The sequence below is a fragment of the Pithys albifrons genome, chromosome 7 (genome assembly GCF_047495875.1).
Source record: "Pithys albifrons albifrons isolate INPA30051 chromosome 7, PitAlb_v1, whole genome shotgun sequence".
Taxonomy (NCBI): Eukaryota; Metazoa; Chordata; class Aves; order Passeriformes; family Thamnophilidae; genus Pithys; species Pithys albifrons.
The window spans coordinates 60385063-60406875 of record NC_092464.1 but is presented as its reverse complement, the minus strand read 5'-3'; the positions used below and the strand labels follow the sequence as shown (position 1 = coordinate 60406875).

Sequence of the window (21813 nt, the reverse complement as noted above, 5' to 3'; positions counted from 1 at the left end):
ACCCGCCGCCATTGCTCAACTCTCCCGGCAGCGCCCTCGAGTCCCGCCCTCCGTCTCTGCCGCCTCTGATTGGGCGCTGCGCCTGCCCGTCACCTCCTGCAGCCAATCAGCATTCAGGCATGCAGGGGGGCGGTGATGGGCATGGAGTCCGCGCCATTTTGAGCCTGTCCCGTACTACATCTCCCGTCATGCCCCGCGGCCCGCTCTGGCCAATCACAGGTGGGACTACAACTCCCGCCCCCCCAGAAGGGCCCCAGGACCCCCAAGTGCTCCCCCAATACCCACTCAGGATTCCCAAATCACCTCCCTGGACCCCCAAGTGACCCCCAAGTTCATCCAGGACTTACAAGTGACCCCTAAAATCCTCTTTAGACCCCCAGACTCCGTCCCTGGACACTCGAGTGACCCCCCAAGGGTCCCCTCGGACACCCAAGTTCTTTTCCAGTGCCCCATAAGTTCCCCTCACACCCCAATGGGACCCCCAAGTGCCCCCCAAGTGCCTTCCAGGCCCCCAAATCCACCCCAACCTCCCCAAAGCCCCCCAGCCCCCCCTTCCCATGGGCCCTTCCCCGGGATTTGGGGCTCCAAAGGGACACTTGGGGGTCGGGGGTGATTTGGGGGCACTTGGGGAGCTGGTGAGTTGGGGAAGGGATTTTGTGTGGAATTGAGGGAATTCAGAGTGGAATTCAGTGGATTTGAGGTGAAATTAGGAGACTTTGGGTGGAATTAAGGGATTTGGGATGGAATTAAATAATCCTTATGTGAAATTAAGGGGATTTCTGTGGAACCTTCAGAATTTGGGATGAATTACTTGGGATTGTAAGAGGGATTAAGGAATTTTTGAGTGGAGGTCAGAGATTTGGGATGGAATTAGGGATATGTTGGGTAGAAATAAGGAAATTTTGCACTTAGTTAAGAAGATTTGAGGTGGAAATAAAGAGAGTTGAGAAAATTTCGGTGAAATTAAAGTAATTTTTAGTGAAATATATGGGATTGGGGAGGTTATAGATGGAATTAAGGGAACTCTGGGCAAAAATAATGGAGATCTTCAGCAAAATTAAGTGGATTTGGGGGTAAATCAGAGGTGTTTTATGTGGAATTAATAGAATTTTGGGTGGAAGACACGAGAGATTTGAGGCAAAATCAGCAGGACTTTGATGGGTTTATAGAGATATGAGTTGGAATTAAAGCAACTTGGAGTAGAACCATTGTGGTATGAGGTGAAAATCAGGGTATCTTTCGGTGGAATTAAAGGAATTTTGAGGATAATTATGGGATTTTGAGTGGAATCCTGGGGATTTGGGGTAAAACTGGGGGGATGTGAGGTGAAAGTCCAAGGAGTGTGTTTATTTTCAATGGTGAAACTTATGAGTTTCACATTGCAGCAAAAATAGAGGAAAAATCCCTCTCTGCCTATGTTCAGTCAGTTCTCAGAGCAAAGCAGGTCCCAGTTGACTAATGAGGGACATGATGATGCTGGGGAGTTGTGGAGCAAGGTTGTCCACACTCTCAAACCTCAAGGGATTGCTCTCCAATTAGTCCAGACCTTCTTAGGAGAGAACCTGGGCCAATATCAATCAGAGAATGCTGCAATCACCTCTTCTCTAAAAAGAAAATAATTATCCAAAGCACTTAAAATAAGAATACACATTTTTAGAAGTTCTTTCAAACCTGTTTTCCAAAACTGTATGAGGCATCTTTCTTAATTAACTCTCCTTGATTAGAGGACAAACTCAGAAAGAGCCATCATCAGATCTTGCTTTATCTTAACAAGCCCCGTGGTGCATTTGGTGCTGAGCCCTTGAGCCTCAGGTCCTGAGAGGAGATTGCACAAACCTTTCCATATGTCAAAGTCAGAAGAAAATCACAAAGTATCTCAAAGCACTAATGGGTCCCACTGAGGGCCATTCCCAATACAGGCTCTTCACAGACTGGTAGGAGGAGATAATTGGAAGTTCTGATTGAACAAACCTCTCATAGACTCGGTTTCAAAAGGAAAGGGAAAGTACCTTAATAAATGTTGAGTCCCTTGAAGCATTAACAAGCCTCATTGTGGGCTGTTACTGACAAAGCCTCTCAAGGGACTAATTAAAGCAGATCATTGCAGGCCATGATATTGCAAACCTCTCACAGACTGGGTGTCAAAAAGAAGCACCTCAATAAGCTTTGAGTACCTTGAAGCATTAACAAGCCCCACTGAGTGTTGATACTGACTAAGAATCTCAAGGGACTCGTTACAGCTGATAATTGGAGGCCTTAACTGAACAAATCTCTAAGAAACTCCAAACCTAAAGCAAAAGTCAAAGTACTTTGAAAAACCTGCAGTCCCTTGGAGCTTTAAGGAACCCCACAGGGCCATTCCTGACAAAGCCTCCCCAGGGACTCACCCCAGCAGACCCTTGGAGGCCATGACTCCAGGGAGGCAAAGGCTCTGGGCAGCAGCTCAGGTGCTGAGCAAAGCCTGGCTTGGCTGGAGGCAGCAGAAAGGCCCAGCCCTGACCTCCAGCCCGGGGAAGGCACATCCTGTCCCTCACACCTTGCTCAGGGCTCTGCTGGGGGCACTGGCATGGGGGGTGATGCTGAGGGCAGGACAAGGGGTGACAGTGCCCAGCCTTCCTGGGGCTGTGCCAGGAGGCCATGAGCCCCCAGAGCCTCAGCACAGCAGGTCTGCTCACAGCCCTTGGTGGCACAGATGATGCTGTGCCTGAGGGGACAAAGACTTGGGATCTCTTGCACTTCTGGCCCAGTCACTTGATGTCCCTCTGGGAAGGAACAAACCACCTCTCAGAGGTGGGTGACAAACCAGTGCTGGGAATGGTCATTGGGAGGGGCTGGTCTGTGATGAGTTTCCTGGGGCACCTTGAGCAGAGTGTCCAGAAAACAAGGCCAGTCTGGGACAGACACAATGTGGGGCTTTTCCCACTTCTCCCCTCCTAAACTCACCTCAGTCTCTAACACAGACAACTCCTGGCATCCCCCTGCTACTCCAGAGATCCAGAGGGTTCTGCACTCCTGTGCCCTGATGCCATCAGTGTGCACTGGGCACCAGTGTCTACTAAAGCTTTACACCTCTGTGGATCTGCTGTGCCAGGCCATTGAATCCACACAGTGCAGTGTGCCTGGTCATCCGTTTTCTCCTCCTGGCCAAAGGCAGGAACCCTCTATTCCTGTTCCTGGCCAGAGTATTCACTGTCTGACCTCTGTGATACCAGACCAGAAGTCCTGTTACCAGGATCAAAAGAGTTGATTTTAGTCCTTTTATGCCTGGGAGATTTCTGATTGCTTTCTTGTATCCCTGCAGCAACTACATGGACATCCTTCTTGGCTGACCCCTTCTCCACAGCTCTCTTCCCTCTCAGTTCACCTCCATGGGCTCCCAGCTCAGAGGTGGGTTCACCATCCCACTTCCTCATGTTTCCCTCTGGCCATGCAGAAAGAACCAGAGATCACCACGTGGCCTGTGCTTGGGGCTCCCTTTCCCTCTGGCTGGGGCAGGAGAGGACTGATCTCCTGGGCTGCCCCTGAGAGCTGAGCTGCTGGGCCATGGGGGTGAGGAAGTGCCCAGAGTTTCTACTACATTTCAGATCCAGGAGGGTGCCATCTCCTGGTGTATCCCTTTGGAGGGAATACAATGCCATCAGGCTGTTGGAATGTGATCCAGGAGTGCTTTGAACCTCCTCATGGCCACTATGCAAGGAACATCCTCTGAGTCTTTAGGGGTGTTTTCAATTTTTAGGTCACTATAGATGATTTCCAGTGCAGGTAATTCCCTCAAGTACTGGATACTTTTGTTTCCAGAGCTTCACTTTCCTGGGGAGTTCACGACATCTTCCTGAAATGGATCTCTTCCCCTCACGCTTGAGAAGAGTCATCTGCAGAGACTGTAAATTTCTCCTTCTTTTCCAATTCCTCTTTCAATTTCCTAACCTCTAGCAAAGGAATCTCAGCTTTTGGGCTTCATGACCTTGCAACTGCTGACTATCAGCCCCACTATCCCAGCATGGAAGAAGCCAGATGGAAATCCACTCACCTGGCTGGCAGCTGGAATCTTTTCACAAGTTTGAAAGTTTTGTTGAGTTCAGGCGCCAGGTAACTTTGGTTTCCTGTTTTCATTTGTGTCACTCCTTTCAATTTCTTTGTTGAAAGACTGGCTTCTTCACCTGCCCCCTCCCCTCCTGATTCTCTTTATCTTGTCCTGCCCTCAGCATCACCCCCCATGCCAGTGCCCCCAGCAGAGCCCTGAGCAAGGTGTGAGGGACAGGATGTGCCTTCCCTGGGCTGGGGGTCAGGGCTGGGCCTTTCTGCTGCCTCCAGCCAAGCCAGGCTTTGCTCTGCACCTGAGCTGCTGCTCAGAGCCTTTGCCTCCCTGCAGTCGTGGCCTCCAAGGATCTGCTGGGATGAGTCCCTGGGGAGGCTTTGTCAGGAATGGCCCTTGGGGGGCCTCCTTAAAGCTTCAGGGGCTGCAGGTTTTTCCAGGTGCTTTGAGTTTTGCTTTTGGTTTGGAGTCTGTGAGAGGTTTGTTCAATCATGGCCTCCAATGATCTTCTCAGGGTTCCAGGAATGGGAGCAGGGCCAGGACAGCTGAGCCCAACTGGCCCAAGGCATGTTCCCTTTGATGCAGGGCCGTGCTCAGGGTGTTAATGGGGGGTTGGTCAGGAAGGGCTGATCTGTGTCTGGGCTGGGCTGAGCATTGGGCACTGAGTGGTGAGCAGTGGAGCAATGGTGTTGTGCACCTCATGTGCTTCTTGTGGGATTTTTTGTTATAGTTCCAGCTTTTATTACTGCTATTGTTGTCATGGGTAGCAGTAGTGTGTTCACTGAGGGTAACACAGAACACTCACCAGATCATTTTCCCTGTTTCCTGCTGTAGCCCCTGCAGTTACAGGGCTCTGTTTGCTGGTTCACATGCAGGTTTAGAGCCCCTGGAGAACAAGCAAACAAGGAGCCTCTACAGAGTCTCTTCCTTGGCATGTTCTTGAGAGTGACCTTGCAAAAAGCCCTAAGACTGCATGTCCTGAGCTAAGGAGAAGCCCTTTCCTGATGGAGCTGCTGTTGTGGAGCCCAGCTGTGTCCCAGCAGTGCCCATGACCTGTCCCTGCCTGTGAGCCCAGGATGGACACGCAGCAGGTCTGTGTCCCAGCTGGCAGAGGACCAAGGCCTTAGTCCAGCCCAGGGGCTCTGCAGGAGAGTGTACAAGTGGAAAGAGAGCAGGTCAGCAAAGGCCCAGTGCTGGTGCTCCCTGGCAGTGCTGCTGTGCTGGGACTCTTTTGCCCTTCTCTGCACACATGGAACTGTACAGTAGGTGCCTGAAAGTCTCAAAGGAAAAATCCAATGATCTCCAATAACCTCCTCAGACACACAAGGCTAATGCAAGAGAGTTTATTTTGTTTAAATATAAAGATAGCACAATTACTCAATTAAAGATTGAAAGAGTTAAATTAAAAAAAGAGACAGTGATTTAGATGAGAGGATGAATAACAAAATTTCATTGAGAACAACCTTAGGAAAAAAACCAAACAACTGACCACCAAGAAAACCCTGGGGAGGCAACTGAGCCTGTCATGAGTTTTATTGTGAACACTGTACAGAAGAAAACTGGGAGGTTCTTGCTGCTGAAAAGCATCCAGTCATCATTTTCCTCAGGGCATCCTTGAGCTCCTGGTTCCTCAGGCTGTAGATGAGGGGGTTGAGTGCTGAAGGAATCACTGCGTAAAGAATTGACACCACCAGGTCCAGGGATGTGGAAGAGATGGTGGGAGGCTTCAGGTAGGCAAACATGGCAGTGCTGAGGAACAGGGAGACCACGGCCAGGTGAGGGAGGCACGTGGAAAAGGCTTTGTGCCGTCCCTGCTCAGAGGGGATCCTCAGCACAGCCCTGAAGATCTGCACATATGAGAAAACCATGAAAATGAAGCAGCCAAAACCTAAACAGACACTAACCACAATGAGCCCAAGTTCCCTGAGGTAGGAATGTGAGCAGGAGAGCTTGAGGATCTGAGGGATTTCACAGAAGAACTGGCCCAGGACATTGCCCTGGCACAGGGGCAGGGAAAATGTATTGGCTGTGTGCAGCAGAGCATTGAGAAAGCCACTGGCCCAGGCAGCTGCTGCCATGTGGGCACAAGCTCTGCTGCCCAGGAGGGTCCCGTAGTGCAGGGGTTTGCAGATGGCAACGTAGCGGTCGTAGCACATGATGGTGAGGAGCGAATACTCTGTTCCAATGAAGAAAATAAGGAAGAAGACCTGTGCAGCACATCCCATGTAGGAGATGGTTGTGGTGTCCCAGAGGGAGTTGTGCATGGCTTTGGGGACAGTGGTGCAGATGGAGCCCAGGTCTGTGAGGGACAGGTTGAGCAGGAAGAAGTGCATGGGGGTGTGCAGGTGGTGGTCGCAGGCTACGGCGCTGATGATGAAGCCGTTGCCCAGGAGGGCAGCCAGGAAGATGCCCAGGAAGAGCCACAAGTGCAGGAGCTGCAGCTGCCGCGTGTCTGCCAATGGCAGGAGGAGGAACTGGCTGATGGAGCTGCTGTTGGGCATCTGCTGCCTCTGGAGGTTGGGCACTGTCCAAGAAGGGAATAACAGTGACAAATCAGATGAGATATTTCTGAGAATAATCACAGCCATATCCCAATACCCCTTTCCCTTCTGCTCACGCTCCCCACTTTTCCTTTTTCAGGAAACTTTGCTTCATATCCATGGCTGGAGCCCTGCTTGGTGCTCACTACATTTCTTATGACGAGCAGCCCCTCTGCCCACTGGCTGTGAGGGTCAGGCCTGCTCTGCTCCAGGGTAGGTCATGGCCATGGTGGGGACTGAGCCCATCCTGGTGTTCAGCTGTGTCAGATGAAACTGCTCCTAAAGCAAAAGTTCTCATGGGCATCTGCACTCCCAGTTTTGAGAAGATTTCAGGATTCCAGAAGGCAGTTTCAGAGGTTTGGGTGTTTTGTTTCTGACTCTCCTCATCTTCCCTGTGGAGTTTTCCTGGATGGCAGAACCCCTCAGCATTTGTGCTGCCCTGAGGAAGAGCATAGCAGGGCTTTCCGAACAGGACGATGTCTGTGGCTTAGTGCAGAGTGAGGGGAGCTGCTCTCTCCCTCTTCCATGTTCCAGCTACCCTGGACTTGGACCTTCCTCAGACAGAGTGATCAGACTCCCATTTTTGTCTGAAATTCCACTAGACACTGTTGAGAGCAGAGAGATCCATCACAGACCACTCAATGTCTCATCCTGGCTCAAGGTCTCAAGGACACACATGGCTCATCCCACCAACTCAACAGCATTTCCTGGGATGGGCACAGCATCTCTGCCCCTCTGCACTGGGGATTTCAGATAACACAATTGTGCTATGAAGGTGATTTGCATTCTTGAGGGCAGCTCCCAGCTTGTAAGGACATCTCAGAGAAGAGCCAAGTGTCCTGACAATGGGGTTTGATTCTGGGAAACACACCTCATTCTCCAGGCACACAGAATTCACTACTGACAGCCCCACAGCTCAGAGGAAAATTGGAATGTCTCATTCCCAGGGACCCACCTGCCTGAGGGGGATCACAGGATCAGTGATTGACTCTGTAGCTTGAACTCCCATTCCCAGTGAGCCTGACTGAGAGAAGGAGGAAACAACCCCAGCAACATGAGCAAGTTGAGGAAAAAGGAAATGCACACTGAGGGTCCGGCTGGGAGAAGCCAGGGCAGAACCAGGTGGGCACTCAGGGCAGTGTCACCCTGAGCCAGCTGTGCCACCTCCCAGACACCAGCAATGCCAGGTAGTTCTCAGCCCCTGTTCAGCTCCTCAGTGTTCCCTCTGCAACTCAAACCACCAGGCATGTGGCTTGAAAGCCTGATAGAAATCCCTCCTTTCAGCTTGTCCTTGAAGTATCCCCTGGAAAATATCCCTGAGTGCTCTGGTTCTGTAAGCAGTCCTCACCTATGAAACTCTCACTTGATAGCTGAACAAACCTGCCCTGCCCTGCCCTGCCCTGTCAGGGTTTGCTCTTTCCACACACAGCCTCTCCCCCAGCACTGAGGGAGTTCCCCAGACCAGCTGAGAGCTGCCCCTGGCAGGGGGCAGAGCTCCTGCCCTGGCACAGCACCCTGGGGTGCAGGACCCTGCTCTGCAGGACAGTTTGGGGCAGCCTGGATGCCACAGACAGGGTTCAAACCCTACAGCCATCCCTGGGAGGAGGGAACCCTGCTGGGATGTCCCTGGGATGGTGCAGCAGAGAGTCCCTGCTTTGCAGCCCGTCCTCCTCTTCAGCACCAGAGACACTGTGATATCCCACATTAGAAACCCCCCAGGCTGTGGGATGTGCCAGCGTTGGGAGATCTTCCCACAAACTGCACATACATTGTCCTTCATGCAGACTTACCTTCTGAAAGCCTGGAAAGATTCCTCTTCTGTGGATCTTCCTCTCAACTTTCCTCACAGCCCAGACTGTGTGTAACCTCTCTCTGCCCTGCTTTTCTGCCCTCGGTGTGTGCAGGCAGTGCCCTGAGCCCTGCTGGGCTGTGCACAGGAGCTGCTCCTGGGCAGAGCTGTCTCTCTGCAGCGCTGCCCGCTTGCCAGGAGCTCCCTGTGTGCCAGGAGCCCGGCCCAGCTCAGCAGCACAGCAACAGCCCAGGGCATTTAATGGCCCTCTGGGGGGTTTGGTGCTCAGTCCCTGAACATCAGACCCTGAGGAAAGTTGCAGGACCCTCTTGAGAAAGCAAAGTCAGAATCAAACTTTAAAGTTTCTTTTGTTGTTAATGGGTCCCTCTGAGGGACATAACTGAGAAAGTGTCCCCAGATTCCAGTTAGAAAACAAAGAGACAATGATGACCAATATGGACAAGGAAAGAAAGGTCACTCTGATGCTGAGGAAAGTAAGAGGCATTTCATTAACCCAAAGGTCACAACCATGACCCTCAGACTCTGGGAAGGGAGATCCTCTCCCTCCCTCATTGCTCTGAGCTCTTCCTGGGGCACTGGGATGTGGGATGTGCAATGCCAAGGGCAGCACAATGGGGTGGCACCTCCCAGGCTGCTGAGCAGGGATAAGGAGGCAATGAGGCCCCAGGGCTGCAAGGCTCACTTGTCTCCTCATGCCATCAGGGGCACACACAGCAGCCATGGCCAAAGGCCTGCACAACTTGGCTCTCTTGGGGCCTTTCAGCTTCTGTACATCCCTGTCTCCTCTCCAGCCCAGGCTGTCCTACGGTGTCCATGCCCTGCCCCTTTCCCTGCAGGCTGTCGGCATCCCCCGGCTGCCCCACCTCGCTGGCCCCTTCCTGCACTGACATCTCTCCCTCCTCCCTGGCTCTGCCTTGGCACACAAAGCCTTGGGCTGATCCAGACTCTTTCTGGGCGATGCTTTGTATCAGAGCACTTGTCTTGAAGAGAAATTTCTTTCTTCACATATCCAGTCTGGACCTTCCCAGATGCCCTTGGTGACATTATTTTTTTCTCATTCTATTCTGACCACAAAAAGAAAAGCTCCACCATCTCTGACACCACCACTGGGACACTGTGGAACCTCATGGAATGAACAGCCCAGTGTGACACTGCAGAGTCTTATTGATACAATGGATTCATTGTCACGCTGTGGAACCTCATGGAATCAAGGGGTCATTTCAGGAATTATAGAGGGGTGATTGAATCACTTTTCCTCACATGTTTTAATGACTGCAAATGAGATCCACTTATATAAATTGCATTATATATTATGATAAATGAGCAGACAGAAAAGTAGACAAGTGAACAGATATTTTCTTAAATATTTAATACACTGTGGAAAAGCTAAAGCCTCCTAGTAGAGTATATTATAGCATAAAATAGTGCAGTGCACTGTATCAAAACAATAATTTTAATGCAGTTGATCAAAAGCAGCAAAAAGAAACAATCATTAAAAAGGGACTGATGAAACTCTCACACAACTAAAGAAGGCAGATCTCTCTCCTTCCCTTAACCCCTGGGCAGTGACCATGAAGAGCCATCCCTGCTTCATGGGAGAAGCTCCACATGCTTCAAGGCAGTCTGTGGAAGGATCTGCCATATGGAAGTTGGACTGAGCTTTTATGGATACACTGTCAGGGGTTGCTAGTCACATGTTTCCAGGCCAGTGAGCAGCTTCTCTGTCAGATCCTGTTCCAAAAAGCAGGATGGGCATTTGCAGTTTAGTGAACCAGGCTGGTTTTAGCAGAATTCAACACCCAAACAGCCCCTTGGTGCCAGCAGTAACTCAGCCCAGAGAGCCTGCATTGTTTGCATTCTCTGAGTGGATTCTGGGCCTGATCAGGGCAGAACATCCTGTCATGGTCCATAAGGCTCTGCAGTGCCACAATGGCCTCTTGATGCCATGAGGTTCCAAAATGTCGTGGGGTTCATTTGATTCCAGGAGCCCCCACAAGTCACAAAGGCCCCTTGGTTCCCTGAGGTTCCACAGTGCCCCAGGGTCCCTTTGGCTCCACAAGGCTCTTCAGTGTCTAAATGGCCCCTTGATTCCAGAAGGTTTCAGTCTCCCAGGGTTCTTTCAGTTCCATTAACCCCTGCAGTATGACAATGGACTTTTGATTCCATGGTGTTCAGCAGCGACCCCAGGGTAGTTTGGGCTCCATAACTCTCTGCAGTGTCACAAAGGCCCCTTCATTCAAGGAGGTTCCAAAATATCTCAGGGTTCCTATTGATGCATGAGGCACAGTTTGTCACAATTGCCCTATGATTCCATGAGGTTCTGTCATCTCATAATATCCCTTGAGTTCCAGGAGGTTCTGTGATGTCACAATGTCCCTTTGGTTCCAGGAGGTTCCACACTGTCCTTGCTGGAACACACCTGGTTGGATGTTGCCCCACCTGCAGAGCTGCCTCCACCTCTGGGGTCCCAGCACAGCAAGGACAAGGAGCTGTTGGAGCGAGTCCAGAGGAGACCACCAGGATGATCAGAGGGATGGAGCAGCTCTGCCATGAGGGAAGGCTGAGAGAATTGGGATTGTTCACCCTGGAGAACAGAAGGTCGTGGGGTGACCTAATTGTGGCCTTCCAGGACCTGAAGGGAGCCTAAAAGAAAGATGGAGAAAGACTACTTCCAAGGTCCTGGAGTGACAGGAGACGGGGGAAATGGCTTCACACTGACAGAAGGAAGGGTTAGACAAGACATTTAGAGGAAATTCTTTACAGTGAGGATGGTGATGCCCTGGCACAGGTTGCTCAGAGAAGTTCTGACTGCCCCATCCTCAGAAGTTGTGGATGAGGCTCTGAGCAACCCGGTCTAGTGGAAGGTGTCCCTGCCCATTGCAGGGAGTTGGAACAAGATGCTCTTTAAGGTCCCTTCCAACTCAAACCATTCTATGATTCTGTGACTGGTGGGCGATGTGGTGGTCGGGGCCATCTTGGGCACAGAGACACTGAATGGCAGTGAGGCTGGAGGTACTTTAAGAAGAATAATCTGAAAGCTCCAGGAGCTCTGCCTTTGTGCCATAAGACAAGTCAAAGGGCAAAAAGCATGGCCTGGTTAAACAGAGAACTTAGGCTGGAATTTAGGGGGAAAAAAAGACAGTTTTTCACCTCTGGGAAGATGGGCAGAAAACTTAGGGGACTACAGGGATATTGTGAGGTTATGCTGGGAGAAAATTTGAAGGGCTGAAGACAAACAGGAACTGAGTTTTGCTCTGCACTTAAAGAAAACAAAAGTGTGTCTCTAAATCCATGGGTAGCAGGAGGGCTCAGGAGAGTCTCCATCCTTTGCTGCATGCAGAGGCAGTGCAGGGTCAGGGCAGGAGGAAAATGATGAGGGACCTCATGCCTTCTTTGCCTCTACACTAAACCCATTTGTCCTCAGGATACCCAGATCCCAGGGCTAGAAGTTGGTGATGAGAGTTTGAGTGAAGCTCCTGTAAAATCCAGGGGTAAATGATGAGTGACCTGCTCTGCCATTGAGACTTCCACAAGTCCCTGGCTGAGATGGGATGCACCTGAGAGTGCTGAGGGAGCTGGAGAAAGAGCTGGCCAAGCCACTTTCACTCATTGCCCAACAGCCCTTGGTGAACTGGAGAAGTCCCAGCTGACTGGAAATCAGAAACTGTGATGCCCATCCACAAGAAGGGTTGGAAGGAGGATCTGGACAAGTCCAGGCCTGTCAGCCTGACCTTGGTGCCAGGGAAGTCCATGGAGCAGATCATCCTGAGTGCCATCAGACAGCACTAACAGGAAAACCAAGGAATCAGGCCCAGCCCGACTGGGTTTGGAAAAGGCAGATCCTACCTGACCAACCTGATCTCCTTCTGTGACAAAATGACCCACTCAGGAGATGAGGGAAAGGCTGTGGATGTGTCTCTCTGGAATTCAGTCAAGCCTTTGGCACCACCTCCCATAGCATCTCCTGCAGAAACTGGCTGCTCATGGCTGGGATGAGGGAACTGTTTGCTGGGTGAAAAACTGTCTGATGGCCCAGAGATTGGTGGGGAATGGAACTAAATCCAGGTGGGTTGGTCACTAGTGAGGTTCCTCAAGGCTCAGTGTTGGGGTTGGTCCTGTTTAACATTATTATTGATAATCTGGACAAGGGGATGGAGTGCACCCTCAGTAAATTCATGGACAGCACCAAGTTTTATGTGTTTGTGGATGTGCTGGAGGGCAGGAAGGCTCTGCAGAGGGATCTGGACAAGCTGGATCAAAAAAACCAAGTGTCGGGTCCTGCCTTTGGATCACAACAACCCCATGGAATGCTCCAGGATGGGGGCAGAGTAGCTTGAGAGCTGCTCAGCAGGATAGGACTTAGGGGTGATGGTTGAGAGTGGCTGGATATGAGTCGTGTGTGCTTAGGTGAGCAAGAAGGGCAGTGGCATCCTGACCAGTGTCAGGAATAAGGTGGACAGCACAACCAGCACAGTGATTTCCATCTGCACTGGTCACTGGTGAGGCCCCACCTTCAGTGCTATGTCCAATTCTGGGCCCCTCACTGCAAAAAGGACATTGAGGGGCTGGAGTGTGTCCAGGGAAGGGAATGGAGCTGGGGGAGTGTGGGGGTGAGTGTAAGTGCATCCCTTAAGGAAAGCTGTTTGGAGTTCTACCTTAAAGAGAACAGAGCTACCTGGAGTATGTGTGGTGGCCAGTGACCAATGAGAGGCTGTGGTGTATGCCAGGTGAATTGGTTAACCAATGATGTGTTGGCATGTTGGATATGAGAGTGCTTAAAAGGTGTGGACATTACTGCGTGAGAGAGAGACTTACTAGGATGTGAGAGTGAGTCAGATCTAGATCTACTGATGTAAAAGGAACTAACTTCTTCTACTATGAGCTATGAGAACTGTCTGTTAACCTATCTGAATAAACTCCCTAAGATGTGAGCCTTCTGATCAAGCCTTCTGATGTCTGCTGTGCTGGAGCTCTTCTGACCACCAGTCCACAGCCCAGATGGGTGTAGGGGACTCCCCCTAGAGAGGAGGGTTCGAGAAAATGGGTCATGAGGAACAGCTGAGGGAACTGGTGTTCTTGAGTCTGGAGAGGAGGAGGGTCAGGAAGGACCTTGTTGCTATCTATGAAGACCCAAAAGGAGGTTCTAGTGGGGTGGAATTTGGTCTGTTCTACCAAGGCTACAGTGAGAGGAAGAGAGGAAATGGCCTTAAAGTGCATCGATCAAGGTTCAGATTACGTATTAAAAAAAACCTTTTTTCACTGAGAGAGAGTTTATGCACTGAAATAAGTAGCCCAGGAAGGTGGTGGTGTCTCTGGAAGTGTTCACATGGCGTCTGGATACATCACTACTGGATATGGTTTACGGGTGATTATGGTGGTGCTGCATTCAGAGTTGGACATAAAGATTTGAAGGTCTGTTCCAACCCTGATGGATCTAAGATTCTGTGCCCTGTCATCGCTGTTTCCAGGTTTGCACTTTTACAAGATCCTGTAAGATGATTTCTCAGTTGTGTCCCTCAGTGGGACCCATTAGCACTACAAGAAACTTTACAGTTTGAATCTGACTTTGGGTTCTCAAGAGGTTCCTGCAACTTTCCTCAGGGTCTGATGTTCAGGGACTCAGCACCAAACCCCCCAGAGGGCCATTAAATGCCCTGGGCTGTTGCTGTGCTGCTGAGCTGGGCCGGGCTCCTGGCACACAGGGAGCTCCTGGCAAGCGGGCAGCGCTGCAGAGAGACAGCCCTGCCCAGGAGCAGCTCCTGTGCACAGCCCAGCAGGGCTCAGGGCACTGCCTGCACACACCAAGGGCACAGCAGAGAAGGGACAGAGGTGAGAGGCAGCCTGGGCTGGGAGTGGACTGAGCTCTCATTAAAGGAGAAAACTGCACAGTATTTGAATGAAGAATTCTCTGGCTATAGGAAAGTAAATCTTCCCTTCCTGCAAGGATCTCCTAAAGCTGGCACATCCCACAGCATCCAGGATCTTTCAGAAGAACTCCCACAGTTCTTCCAGTGGAAGGACCTGTAGGCAGCAAGGGCAGACAAGAGAAGTAAGAAAGAGTTTTAGGTATCGTGGGATGAGAGAACAGCTGAGGGCTCATCAGGAGAGAAACCTTCACAGTCCTTTGCCAGGGTAAGTCTCTGACTGCAGGTGAGTTCCTGGAAGTATGTCTTAAACCTACCAAATGCCACCACTGGCAGGACCTATCAGGATGGCTCTTCTGGATTTCCTGGTGTGCATCAGGAGAACATGGTCCAGAGCAGGACTTGCCTTCTGCACCATCAGAGACACAGGGCAAGAATGTTCCCTTCTCCCAGGGCTGGCTGTTGGGTGTGAGGGTGGGGGTGCAGCCAGGGGTGCCCAGGGCTGTCCTGCAGAGCAGGGTCCTGCAGCCCAGGGCTCTGTGTGCTGGGGCAGGGGCTCTGCTGCCTGCCAGGGTCAGCTCAGCCTGGCCAAGGAGCTCCCCATGGCCCTGCAGGGAGAAAGTGTGGGTGGAAGGAATGACCCCCTCATGGCAGGGCAGGGATGAGCAGGGCAGGGCAGGTCCTTCAACTTCAATGGCTCTGGGCTTCTCTCAGCTTCATCTCCACCTCCTGCCATGTCCAAGGGCACTTCTCAGGAACCACATCCACTCAGAACACCTTCCCCTCCCCAGCCACCTCACTTTGTCTGGGATCTGCTCTCCAGCCCCTTCACATGCAGAGCTGCCCCTGGGCATGGGCTGTGTGAGCACTGGAGGGAGCTGAGCTGGGCACAGGGAGGTGGCTGCTGGCAGGAACAGCTCCTCACAGCACAGACAGGCAGGGAGGGAGAGGGTGCTGCTGCCACAAATGCTGGGGAGGGGCATGTGGGCACCTCCCTGCTGGCCCTGGGGCACAGACACCTTCCCCTGGCCAACTCCTGCCTGGGCTCCTTTCCCAGCCTAAGCAGAGCCTCTGCCCTCAGGCCCATGTGGGCTCAGGTGTGCATTGCCCTGCAGCAGCCAGAGCCCAGGTAAGGATAAGCCTCTGATTTCCATCTGTCTCTGTGTGTCCCTCCTCCCTTGGCAGGAGCATTGTGGCATTTCACTGCCATCCCCTGTTGCCTGTGTTGTCCTTGTTCTCACCACTGGCTCTTCTGAGCCAATGAGGGGGATTCAGGGTTGCAGTTTCAGCTTCTGTCCGGACACAAACCCTTTTGGTCCTGCTGTAGTGATTTTTCTGTGGGAGCAAAGTGCCCAGGACTCCTCCAGGCAACTTCAGGATATCCATCTGTTTCCCGGGGTCTCCTGCAGGGTTGCAGGATGCCCTCCAAAGGGGCACAGCTCTCCCACAGTATCTCTGTGCTGCCTAGGAACTCCATGGAGAAATCACCTCAGTGCTAAATCCATGGAAATGCTCTGGGCATCTGCAATGATTGCTCTGTGTCTCAGTCTGGGAGAGAGATGAAAAAGGTGAGGAGTTTCTCTTTCTGCTCTTTGGACTCGGATTTCTGGGTTCCTCTGCTCTCAGCCGTGTGCAGTTTTGTTTTGAGGGAACAGTTGTGTGTGATGCTCATCCAGCTCCAAGCTGCCAGCACAGGACAGCACTGATGGACAGAACAGCTCTTCTGTCTCCACTAAGGGACTGTCCCTTTGCCTCTCAGGATGCACAAGACTTGACCTACAGAGCAAATAGATTGTCAGTGATTTCAAGCATCCACAACCATTACTAACTATGGCAGGTGCAACTGGGTGAACAAATAGAAATAATTCCCTCAGCTCAGTTCTTCAACTGGCAAAGTGCAAACAGCCTTGCTGAGAAGCTCTTTGAAGTATCACAAGGGAGGAGAAGAAGGAAGGAGAGATACTGATCTCTTCTCTGTCCCTGGCCAGTGACAAAACCCGAGGGAATGACCGAACATTTCAAGGGAAGTTAAGGTTGGATATTAGAAAAAGGTTCTCCTCCCAGAGACTGATTGGGCACTTGAAGAGGCTGCCCAGGGCAGTGGTCACAGCACCAAGGCTGACAGAGCTCAGGATGCACTTGTAGAAAGCTCTCAGGGACATGCTGTAATTCTTGGGAATGATTCTCTGCAGGGCTAAGGGTTGCACTCCATGATCCTTGAGGGTCCTTTCCAGCTCAGAATATTCTGTGATTCTGTGAGTACATTCAGAGATCACCCTGTGTTCCGAGTTCCCTCTCAATGATAAACAAGAAGGACTCCTCAGGAGCCCATCACAGAGTTACTGCTTCCAATGGGCCCCTTATGCAGCAAACCCCAGAGCTCAGGGGAAGGAGCTGCAGGGAAGTCTGACTGTGGGGAGAGAGCCTGAGAGTGGAGTGGCTGTGACATATGCAGTGTTTTGCTTGTAGAAATCTGGCCTAAAAAATTCCTGTCTTTTCCTCCTCAACAGATCAAAATATTCTGAGGAACAAAATGCCCAACAGCAGCTCCTTCAGCCAGTTCCTCCTCCTGCCATTGGCAGACACGCGGCAGCTGCAGCTCCTGCACTTGTGGCTCTTCCTGGGCATCTCCCTGGCTGCCCTCCTGGGCAACGGCCTCATCATCAGCGCCGTAGCCTGCGACCACCACCTGCACACCCCCATGCACTTCTTCCTGCTCAACCTGTCCCTCACAGACCTGGGCTGCATCTGCACCACTGTCCCCAAAGCCATGCACAACTCCCTCTGGGACACCACAACCATCTCCTACATGGGATGTGCTGCACAGGTCTTTTTCTTTGTCTTCTTCATGTCAGCAGAGTTTTCTCTCCTCACCATCATGTGCTACGACCGCTACGTTGCCATCTGCAAACCCCTGCACTACGGGACCCTCCTGGGCAGCAGAGCTTGTGCCCACATGGCAGCAGCTGCCTGGGCCAGTGGCTTTCTCAATGCTCTGCTGCACACAGCCAATACATTTTCCCTGCCCCTGTGCAAGGGCAATGCCCTGGGCCAGTTCTTCTGTGAAGTGCCCCAGATTCTCAAGCTCTCCTGCTCACACTCCAACCTCAGGGAACTTGGGCTTGTTCTGGTCAGTGCCTCTTTAGTTTTTGGTTGTTTCATTTTCATAGTTTTCTCCTATGTGCAGATCTTCAGGGCTGTGCTGAGGATCCCCTCTGAGCAGGGACGGCACAAAGCCTTTTCCACGTGCCTTCCTCACCTGGCCGTGGTCTCCCTGTTTGTCAGCACATCATTTTTTGCCTACCTTAAGCCTCCCACGATCTCCTCCCCATCTCTGGATCTGGCATTGTCAGTTCTGTACTCGGTGGTTCCTCCAGCACTGAACCCCTTCGTCTACAGCCTGAGAAATAACGAACTCAAGGATGCTGTGAGGAAATTAATGACTTGATGCATTTTTACAGTAAATACCTGCCTGTTTTCATGTGCAAATCACTCATAAAGAAACTCATTACCTGTCCAACCATCTGTCTCAGGTTTTGGGTGATGATTATGGTGCTTATTTTTTCTTTTTTCTTCTTAAGTTCTGTGCAACTAAACTTTATTTTTGATCCTCAGTTTTTGTTTAATCCTTAATCTTTTGTGTTTTACTTGGAGGTGGTGTAAATGAGAGAATGATCATTTTAATATTTAAAGCAAATAAAAGATATTGGTACAGTTTGTTTGTTCAAGTTCCTTCTTTTGTGGCCACAGGAAGGCCAGTGGCAGTGCCTGTGTGCAGAGGGAGAGAGTAAGACTATCACAGCGCAGCAGCATTGCCAGGAGCACCAGCACTTTGTCTTTTACATCTGCTCCTTTCCCACTTCCACACTCTTCTTCCAACCCTACTGTTGCTATAAGGCCTCAGTGCTCTTGCAACTTGGTCACATCCTGCTGCATGTCCGTCCTGGGCTCACAGGCAGGGACAGGCCGTGGGCACTGCTGGGACACAGCTGGGCTGCACAACAGCAGCTCCATCAGGGAAGGGCATCTCCTGAGGGCAGGGCAGGAAGGCTTTCAGCTTTCTCCAAAGTTGCCAATAGGAATGTGCTCAAGGAAGTGTCCTGGTAACGTAAATCCCAGTGCCCAGTTGCAGAATGTGAGTGTGCAGGGTGGGGGCACAAAGCAGTTTCCTTGCACAGCCAGATTTCCTGGGATGGGTCTGAAGCACCAGTCCTATGGGACAAACTGCATTTTCAAATCCTTTGTGCATGATACCAATTTCAGGGAGCCCTTGAGCAACCAGCCTTGGTTTAAAGACCAATATTGGAATGGGAACTCCAATAAAACGAACTCTTTCCCCTTTTATTCCCCACAAATACACAGAGACAAAATACAAGGAGGTATTAAATGAAAAAAATAAGTTTATTGACCAGAAATAGAGCAGCAAAACTACAATACCAAGGGAACAGTGCAAACCAAAAACAGAGAGTGAGAGAAATAGCTTTTATTTCTCCGCACCCTTGACCCAACTCCCTTTTTTGTACAGATAGAAATGCTGATCAACATGTGCTTCCCATTCCCCTTTGCCCCCCTGGAGGAACAAAGAACAAAAAGTAAAACCACAGGAAAGGGGGCAAAGGAAAATCTGGAAAAAGCCTCATATGAGACAAGTTGTGCTGCTGAAGCAAACGCTGACTCCAGAGGGGCCCAAGGGGCGGCAGAGCCGCGACTCTGGTTCATGTGGCAGTGGGGGGGAGGCAGCGGGTCTGCTGATCCCATGGAGTTCTGGGGTCCCAGTGGCCCCTTTGTTCCTGAGGTTCTGAAATGACTCAGGGTCCCTTTTCTTCCATGACGACCAATATGTCACAATGGCCCCTTCATTCCCTGTCCCCATACTCCTTTGGCTCCATGAGCCCCTGCAGTGTCACAGTGGCCCCTTGAGTCCATGAGGTTACTCCATGTCACAGCGTCACTCGGGTTCCATGACACCCTGAATGTCCAATGCCTTCTTGGTCCCATGGGCTTCCACATCGTTCCTGGGTTCCTTTGGCTCCATCAGGCCCTGTAGTGCCACAACTGCTCCTTGATTTGAAAAAGCTCCTCAGTGTCCCGGGGTTCCTTTATTTCCATGACACCCAGCAGTGTCAAAATGACCCCTTGATTCCATAAGGTTCTGAAACATTTCAGTTATTTTGTCCATGAGGCCCAGCATGTCACAATGGCCCTTTGACTCCATGAGGTTGCACAGTGTCATCACAAAGCTGAGCCCATCCAGATGGGAGTTCTGGGGAGACTGAGAGGAACTGGGATAACTGGGGAAGGAAAGAGGAGCTTGGACAACAGAGAGGAAACATTTTGATGATGTCAAAACAGGTTCAGGTCATGCTGAGGGTTCTGAAACACTGACTTTGAAAACACTTCTGACAGACCTTTACCCAATTTCTGATCTCAAGCCCCAACCTAAAAGTGCTGCTACTCCCATTCAAAGGAATCCACTCCTCTAATCCCAATCTCAATCTCACCTCAAAGGAAAAGGCCTAAACCCAGCACTGCAGACTTTTATTTGTACTCTAATGCCCATCCCAAACCTACACCTGCAGTATTATTATGAAACCCCCAAGCTTTAATCCTAACCCAGACCAAAAATCTTTCCCCCTAATCATGAACCACACACTGTCAGCAGAACCCCAAACCTCCCTAAACTTCTGCCTAATCCCTACCCTGAGCTCTAAACCCCAAGCCTTGACCATTAACTACTCCCAAACAGCCCTTGGGAGCAGGACAAGGACCTGGAGGGTCCAGACCAGGCACAAGGTGTTGGAGAGGAATGTGAGGTGACCTGGACCTGATCAGCTCATGGCACACAAGGAGCAGATGGGTGGCAATGCTGTGAGGAGTCAGCTGGGCCTCAGCATCTCCAGGGGGCCATGGCTGGGAAGGGGCTGCCAGGTCACATCTGTCACCTCCCTGACAGGCAGCAGCAGCCTTGGGCACCCAGAGGCAGCTGAGCCACCTGTGCACACACCCTGAGAGCTGCCCCAGCTGAGAGTCCCTCTCAGGGGGCCTGAGGAGCTCTGGGCTCTGGCAACAAAAACCTGCTGGAGTTTTAGAAGGCAAAGAGGCCAGTCCTGCCCTGGGGACACAATGACCCAGAGATGAGGGCAGGGACCTGAACAGCTCTGGAGTGACCCCGAGGAGGAGGGCCTGGGCTGTGTGAGGGATGTCCTGTGGCACAGGGGCTCAGGATCAAAGTTAATAAGGACAACTGGAGATGGGGCTGCCTTGAGGGGAGTGTGGCCACCCAGACAAGGGAGCTGTTATCTCCCTGGACTGAGCTCTGTTGTCAGCACGTCTGGACTGGTCTGTCTGTCTGTGAGGTTTCCCATTGTAGAGGAATGACAAAGAACTGGAGAGGGTCCAGAGGAGATCTGCCAAGATGGAGCTTTTCTTGGTAGTGGAATGGGAATGAAACCCACATTGTCAAACTTGGAAGGTCCAGAGAGGACGTGAGGAAAAAGAAATGTAATTCAAAGTGTAGTCTTGATGTGCAAGAGGTCACCCAGAGGGTGTCAGGATCATCTCATGGCTTTGTGTTCCAGGGAACAGCCAGAGATGGTTCAGAGACATCAGTGAGGGCACAGAAATGCTGCTGGGAGGGCTGGTGGCAAAGCAGGATGGGTGTGTGCAGCCTGCAAGGCCAGAGGAGCAGCAGGGACAGGGCAGGACAGGCTGCAGGACAGATGGCCAAGGGCTCTGGCAGGGCTGGAAGGCACAAAGGCACCCAGGCCTTGCCCCTCTGGGCTCTGGCAGGTGCCTCTGCCACTGAGGCCACCAGAAGGAACTTTTCTTTGAGGTTCTGGACTTTGTTTCTCCCTCAGCCCTCCCTGAGGATGCTGGGAGGGGTTGCACAGGTTTTGACATTTGTTGTTCCTCCCCCTCCCATCCCACTGCCCCACAAACAGCCCTGAGCCACCTGTGAAGGACAGGACCTGCTGTCCCAGGGCCTGGGGCTCAGGCCTTGGCCTTTGTGCTTCCTCCAAGCAGCCCAGGGTTTTCTCAGCATTGCAGGTGCCTGCACAGAGCCTTTGTCTCCCTGCAATCAGGGCCTCCAAGGATCTGCTCTAAGGAGTCCCTGGGGAGGCTTTGTCAGTGCCTGCCCTCAGTGGGGCCCATTGATGCTTCAGGGGACTTGGAGTTTGGCTTCTGACTTGTTGAGGAGCTTCTTCAATCTTCTCTCACTTCCTGAGAATCATGGACTCATCTCCAAATACACAGTGGGGCTCATTAAAACACAGAAGAAAAAAATATTTCTCTTCCTTTATTTGTCTTCAAGTCTTGAAGACCTGTAGTAATTGGAGCTTGGTAGTTTAAGTAAGAAGGAAAATTTCTAAGTGGACCTCAAAAAGCCCATATATTTTTGAAGGAAAGGGGATGATTTACGCAGAGACTTGGGATGGAAGAGGGTCAGAAAGCAAAGGGTTTGCATACAAAAGGGGGAAAAAGGGATTAATAGCACTTAATCATTGACCAATGTAACACTTATCAAGGGATTACAAAGAATTTGCTGCAATCTCAACAGTGACT

The 21813-nt window shown here is 51.3% G+C and overlaps 2 protein-coding genes across 2 annotated transcripts in view; one reads left to right on the top strand and one right to left on the bottom strand.

The window, feature by feature from the left end:
• Positions 1-21813, top strand: part of LOC139673810 (zinc finger protein 850-like) — a 1066517-nt gene that overhangs the window by 348962 nt on the left and 695742 nt on the right. The gene's annotated exons all lie outside the window — the stretch shown is intronic.
• LOC139674313 (olfactory receptor 14C36-like) lies at positions 16-6624 on the bottom strand. The gene is made up of 2 exons (XM_071560514.1): positions 5587-6624; positions 16-96 (listed from the first exon to the last, which is right to left on the bottom strand). The coding sequence occupies exons 1-2, from the start codon at positions 6622-6624 to the stop codon at positions 16-18; spliced, it is 1119 nt and encodes a 372-aa protein (XP_071416615.1).

Excerpts from the sequence above, each read along its gene's own strand:
- LOC139674313 (XM_071560514.1), bottom strand. The coding sequence starts at position 6,624 with ATGGCTGTGATTATTCTCAGAAATATCTCATCTGATTTGTCACTGTTA. Across the intron at positions 97-5,586 it reads GAACCTCCCAGTTTTCTTCT|GAGGTGACGGGCAGGCGCAG; the intron begins GTACAGTGTTCA and ends GATTGGCTGCAG.